This window comes from Pundamilia nyererei, unplaced genomic scaffold (genome assembly GCF_000239375.1).
Source record: "Pundamilia nyererei isolate P.nyererei 1_Seehausen unplaced genomic scaffold, PunNye1.0 scaffold00189, whole genome shotgun sequence".
In the NCBI taxonomy this organism is placed as follows: Eukaryota; Metazoa; Chordata; class Actinopteri; order Cichliformes; family Cichlidae; genus Pundamilia; species Pundamilia nyererei.
This window is the reverse complement of record NW_005187590.1, coordinates 617,269-624,021: the sequence shown is the minus strand read 5'-3', so window position 1 is coordinate 624,021 and position 6,753 is coordinate 617,269. Positions and strand designations below refer to the sequence as shown.

At 38.8% G+C, this 6,753-nt stretch overlaps 1 protein-coding gene across 2 annotated transcripts in view; it reads left to right on the top strand.

Annotated features, from left to right (window-relative positions):
• rcor3 (REST corepressor 3) overlaps window positions 1-6,753 on the top strand; it is a 19,622-nt gene that overhangs the window by 10,023 nt on the left and 2,846 nt on the right. For both annotated transcript variants that reach the window (XM_005747114.2, XM_005747112.2), the window contains exons 8-10: window positions 3,711-3,926; window positions 6,185-6,262; window positions 6,475-6,532. In XM_005747114.2, coding sequence (XP_005747171.1) covers window positions 3,711-3,926; window positions 6,185-6,262; window positions 6,475-6,532 — 352 coding nt within the window. The remainder of the gene's footprint in view (window positions 1-3,710; window positions 3,927-6,184; window positions 6,263-6,474; window positions 6,533-6,753) is intronic.

Below are 6,753 nucleotides of genomic sequence, written 5' to 3'. Positions count from 1 at the left end.
CAGGTTAGAGTTAAATGTCAACCATATATCTGTTATCCATCCTTCCATTTTCTTCCACTTATCTGGGGCTGGGTTGCGGGGGCAGCAGCCCAAGCAGAAAAGCCCAGACCTCCCTCTCCCCAGCCACCTCCTCCAGCTTGTCTGGGTGAACACCAAGGCGTTCCCAGGCCAGCCGAGAGCTATAATCTCTCCAGCGTGTCCTGGGTCTACCCCCTCCTCCCGGTGGGACATGCCCGGAAAACCTCGCCCAGGAGGTGCCCAGGGGGCATCCTTGTCAGATGCCCGAACCTCCTGAACTGGCTCCTTTCGATGTGGAGGAGCAGCAGCTCTACTCTGAGCCCCTCCCGAATGGCTGAACTCCTCACCCTATCTCTTAGGGAGAGGCCAGGCACCCTTCGGAGGAAGCCCATTTCTGCACCTCCTGGCCGCCACCCGACTCACATTGCATCCGACCCCTATGGTGCCTCCTGTGGGTGGTGGGCCTGCAGGAAGATGGGCCCATGTCCCTTTTTCGGGCTGTGCCCGGCCACCAGACGCTCGCCCTCGAGCACCCTCCCCGGGCCTGGCTCCAGGGCGGGGCCCGAGTAACCCTATCCCGGGGAGCGTGAACTGTTCCCTCGATGGTCTTTTCATAGAGGTCTTCTGAATCGCTCTTTGTCTGGTCCCTCACCCAGGACCAATTTGCCATGGGAGACCCTACCAGGGGACAAAAGCCCCCAGACAACATAGCCCCTGGTATTCCTGGGACACACAAACCCCTTAACCACGAAAATGTAGCGATTTGCAGAGGGGAATCTGTTTTATTCTTGATATTTACAGTGGAGCAATTTGTATATATTAGTGCTATTTCTTACATTTGTAAAATGTAATATATTGTATTATTTAATTAGTTTAGCCATTTACTGTTACTGTCTTGGAGCAACGGTAACCCACATCATTTCCTTGAATTAATTAATTCCATAAATTCCAAAATGGATTATCTGCGTGGATGTTTAGGTCTTTTTCCCATTTGTTGATTGGAGTATGTGGTGCATTGTCATTAGAGAAGTGATTCTCAAACTTTTCAAAATGAGTGCCACCTCATAAAATATATGGCTCTTAAAAGTACCACCCTTATGACTGACATTAAAGGCCAGTAGTATTGGCCTATATAACACCATTTACACGAGACAATTTATTTCTTATATGAATGTTATTTATTTTAACTGTCATAAAAAGGATGTGACAAGGGATAATAATAACAACTGTACTGCATTAAAAACATTCACAGCAGGTGGGATATCCGTTCTTTAAGTGATGAGGTATGAATAAACTACTCTGCGTTTATCAAGGCTGTTGTGTTTTTAATATGTTTTAATGCTTTGTATCTTGTTTTTTTTAATAAAAAAAAAACCCTTAAAAAAAGGCAACGATCACTGTTGGCCTTTTCGGTTTTTATTACCACTGTTCATTTTAAACCTCAGTTTTTAAAACCTTTCGATGTAACTACACCCCAGCCCATGCAGCAGTACAATAATAACTAACCTCGTAATGTGGATGGATTATCGCAGTTGTTCTCCTAACTGAAGTTTGGTCCGTTTACACTATCACGACATGCGATTGCATTTGTCCCTAACCATCGGGAACCCTCGCGTTAACTTTTATCGAATGGAAAAAAGTTACTGTTCGTTTTCCAGCTTCACTGTGTTAATGTGTTTGTATTAAGCTAACCATAGCTGTGTAGCTAGCCACCATGTAGCACATCATTACATACCAGCTAGCCCAACTTCAGTAACCCTACAAACGTCACTGCTTTTTTAGTTTTCTGTCTTCATTTATGTCGGAAGTGATAGCAGAGTTGTATATTTGAGGGATTTCTGAAAAATTAAATCAGAACATGGTATATTATTTCATTTTAAAAATTTTGCGGCAGACTTCCCGCATACCACCAGAGGGAGCTCACATACCACCAGTGGTATGCTGGATATTAGTTTATTTAGTTTTGTGTTTTTAATGACTTTGCAGTTTTATTGTTGCTGTCTAGTAGTGATGGTTGTAAGAAATTATCACAAATGTAATTTATTTGCAGTGAAGTCAGGGTTATCCCATATGGGTGTTTGAGTTGTAGGTGAGAATATAGTGTTTTTTATTTTATTAATCTTCCACCAAGCTATTGCACTTGTGATGTCTGATTGTATTGCTTATAAATGGTAAATCTTTGATTGATATGTCTTTAATAAAACTTCATGTGTCAGGGCGATCGTGGCTCAAGAGTTGGCAGTTCGTCTTGTAATTGGAAAGTTGCCGGTTCGAGCCCCGGCTCCAACAGTCTCGGTCGTTGTGTCCTTGGGCAAGACACTTTACCCATTGGAGCCACAGCTGCCCTGTAAAGCGCTATACAATTACAGGCCATTGACCATTTTACAATCAGATTGTTCGATGTCCATCCATGAATGAAAGTGATGGGTTGAATGTATCCATTTGATGAGGTATTGTAGTTGGTTGGCTAAGAAGTACTGGCGGAAATTTAGTGCTTTTAGGCCTCCTTGAAGTTTTGACTGTTGTAATGTTGTTAGTTTTATTCTGGGCTTTTTGTTTTCCAGTAAAATGATGGTGTTATTATGTCATTATGTAATTTAAAAATTAATGTAATTTTGTATTCAGTTACGCTTGAAATTAGTGATGGAAGTCAAATATGTCATAGTAGATTTTTCCATAGACTTCTATTACATGGGCTTCTTTTTGTAATTGTTTTATAACCTTGAATGCAGTAGGAAAAATGCAGAGTTAAGACACTTCTATAATGACTCGGACAGTTGAGAGTAGTCTCAAAGTGTATTTTTAAACTTTAAAGTTGAGGACTTTGATATTTTTCCCTTAAAGAAACAGTAAAAAGCAATAAATGTCCATGCTCCAACTCAAGGCTTGCCAACAGATGTACAGACAGACAAATTAAGGCCATTACTGATGTACCTCCTGAAAGGAACATATTTAGTAAATAATGAAACCTTTTTGTAAAAAACCAAATTGATGAAAATGTAATGGTTTAATTCTAAGGTTGTGTGTAGCAGGCTATAATGAAAAAAACAAAACAGGTAAATACAACCTTGGATGAGCAACAAAACATGACATATTATGCCATGTTATTATTTATTTAAAAACAATTAAGCCAAAATGAAGGAACGAACTGGGAAAGGTTAAGTGCAGCCTTATTGCTTACATAGAAATTAAAAGCGTAAGCAGCAGCGAGGTACCTAACAAATTCACATGCAGTTGATTAACTGATCATCAGCAAGTGTGAGCACTTCTATAAAAGCAGAAGTTTCGGCTCCTGAGCTTTCAGAATTAGAATCAACTTTATTTGGCCAAGTTTGTGCACACAAGCAAGAAAGTTTGCTCCCATTAACTTTACCTATGTAAACTATTTTTAAATAGGCATATACAGACAAGAAAAATATAAATACGAAGAGAAGATAAAAAGAAAACCTCAATGTACTGAAGCAATTTTGTAAAGAAGAGTGGGTGACAACTCCTCCATAACAAAATGAAAGATATATTCATTATATTTCAAATTACTGCTGCTAAAGGTAGGCTGACAGATTATTGAGTGATGCCGTATATTTCGCATTTTTATTCACTGCTTCAGCATTTTAGTTAGTTGTCAATGCTATTTTTAAGGCCTCATATAACTAGACTTTTATCAATGTTTAAAATCATTCTCTTACCTTCAGAACCAGGCAGAGCCCCCAGTGCCAGGATCTAAGGTAGCTTTGGGTCGTAGGGAGCATCAGACCCTGCAGCACCGGCATCACCAACGCTCCCGCTGTCGTCCCCCCAAAGGCATGTACCTGACCCAGGAGGATGTTGTGGCCGTCTCTTGCAGTTCCTCCGCTGCAAACACCCTTCTGCGTCAGCTGGATATGGAGCTGGTGTCTCTCAAGAGACAGGTAGCCCTCATCCACTTGACTACTGAACTACTAAACCTAAAAAAAATTTGTCTCCTCACATCAGACACTGGTCGCAAGTTTTCTTTGTGTCAAAATAACCCATTAATATTTGTCTGTGCAACCGTGGGAATATGTTGAACTACTAACAGTTGTAGCCCCTTGGTAAGTAACAGAATGCTTAGCAGCATTATTCTTTGTTTTTAAAATACATAAGAGAACACTGTTGAGGTTATAGTCAAAATAACTTTTGCTGGATGTACTGCATACATGTGTGTGTTAGTTTACATTTTGAAATGGGAGGGCTTAAATTTGATCCAAGTGCTATTTATCACCCTTCCTGTAAATATTTAGAGAGGTCTTCACGGTTGTTTTGATGTACGGAAACTTGAAATGCTTAAAAAAATGGCACTACAGCATGTAAAAATGATGATACACAGCAATCACAATGTACTGACATCAGTGAACTGGAGTGAAACTAGAAAGACATATAAAGAGAATGTCAGACTTAATAGACTGTCACATAACCCACAGGTAAGTGTAGTTAAGCACTAACAAACAGAGTACAAAATAAGCATCCTGTAGAAGTAATACAATTGTATCATTAGGTTATAGACTACAAGATATGAAACTACTACACTTGTAAAGAGTGAGAAAAAAATGTTGTAAAACACACTAGTGCAGTCATGCTTTCTCAAAGTTCTCTGCACTTCCTGTTTCCTCTTTCCAAATATTAAAATAAAAAATCTACACATTTCTGACAGCAAACAACCAAAATACAATTTCCATGGCTATTTATTTGTTTTTATTACTTTATTTGCAGAACATATTCATTTCAGTTTTGTGGTCATTTCTGTCACACTGGCCTAAAAAGTCTATATAATCCGACTTTTAATAATTCTTCCAATTTGTCCACCCATCAGTTATAACACCTGCAAATTTGTCCCATTTCAGCCCAAACCTATCCAAGCATTTAGCTCCATGAACAAATTAGTCCTTTTGAATGATTTCTTTCATTGAATGCGTTCTGCCAGCTCGTCCATAATCTCGAACTCTTTTGTTATCCCACACACAAAGATGAATAACTGCATTTTGTCATCAGCATCACAACACTTGTCCATTGCCAAGAAGAAAAGGCCAAAATTGTCCAGTTTGTTTTTGAACTGATGCTCCTGATTTCCTGCAACGTCTTTATTGTTTGTCTTATTGTTTGGATTGACTAGAGAAGGGCACATTTTCAAATGCGTCTTTTTTCAGGTCATATTGGCACAGTAATGTCCAGGAAATACTTTTTGATAAACTCACCATGAGAGAACTGTTTACTAACTGTTTTATTCAACTTTATGGCAAAAAAAACAAAAACTTTATGGCAAAGCTCACCATGTCTGCTACATCCCTTAATGTCTAAAGCTTGGTAAAAAGTCCCTGTTGCTTTTGCAGTTTTGCTAGCAAATCTTCACATCCATTCCCACGCTGTATCAGTCAAGTTCTTGTATTTCTCTGTATAATGGTGATTCAAATGATAATTCTCAAACACAGCAAACTGCTCTCCACAAACAAAGAACACAGCTTTACCTCTTACTTCAGTTACTAAATACTCTTAGACCATACAACTCTACATTCTGCATCAAATTTTGTTTTTTTTTTCTATCGAGGTTAGCATACATCCCTCGTAAATGTCTGTTACAATATATTCGTAGAGAAGCTGCATTTGTTTGGACACACTGAAGTATGTCAACTAAAAAAAAACCTAGTAACCTTCAGAAGGACAGCAATAAAGTTTGATAAATATTTCCTCAACGTTCTTCTGTTTTTTGCATTCTCTTTATTATAGACTTTTTTCAAAGACAGAGTTTATCAAAAAGTATTTGGCAGCTGAAATGGGACAAATAAATGCTAAATACTTATTTACATTTGAATCCTACTTTCCTACTGACTTCATACAGCCTAGACAAGGAGCAGACAATGCCCAGGTCTGATATAGGTGATGGTGTTTCTTCAGTATGATGTGTAGGAGGCAGGACAAAGGTCACGCATCTCTGTGGAAATTTATTGAACAGTTACCACAGCTGTTCTGATATAGGTGAAATTGGACATCACAGATTTTTTACACCATGAATCTGAGATGGTAAAAAATGTCCAATCCAAACGACTGGGAAATGGCCAATCCCAGTGAGACATCTGAAAACAGCTTCAGGTTTTAAAGGGTTTTCTGGGAGTTTTGTTAACTCTCACCTTTGACTTTCTCGTCTATTCTTCAGGTCCAGAATGCCAAACAGATGAACAGTGGACTGAAACACATGTTGGAGTCTGGGATCGAAGACTTCAGACTACCTGAGGTACAAATACACTGAAGATGACTGATATTATGATGATTAAATTGCACGAAACTCCTCAGTTGAAGCCATTTATGGTAATGAGTTTTCTGCCATGATAAAGTTATGTTCTGATAAAGTATATATGTAAATGAGGATCCCTGTTGTGGAAAGTAGAAATGTTTTTATATCTTTTAGTTTGTCGTGTGTTTTAACTTTAATATTCAATATTGTAGTGTAACCAGAAGGTGAATGCCCGCTGGACTACAGATGAGCAACTCCTGGCTGTTCAAGGTAACCTCCATGTAGAAAAAGCAGCTGCTTACAGGTTTTAAAAGTAAAATCCACCAAATGGCATACATGAAAAAGAACTTCTTGGCTTTTATATGGGCTGGTTCTCACTCTTACAGCCATTTTTGACCACAGCAGCCAGTTGTTTTCAAAGAATAAACTTTAAAAATCCACTGTGAACAACTTTTCAGCACCAAGAAGTAGATTACATTTTAAATTCACTC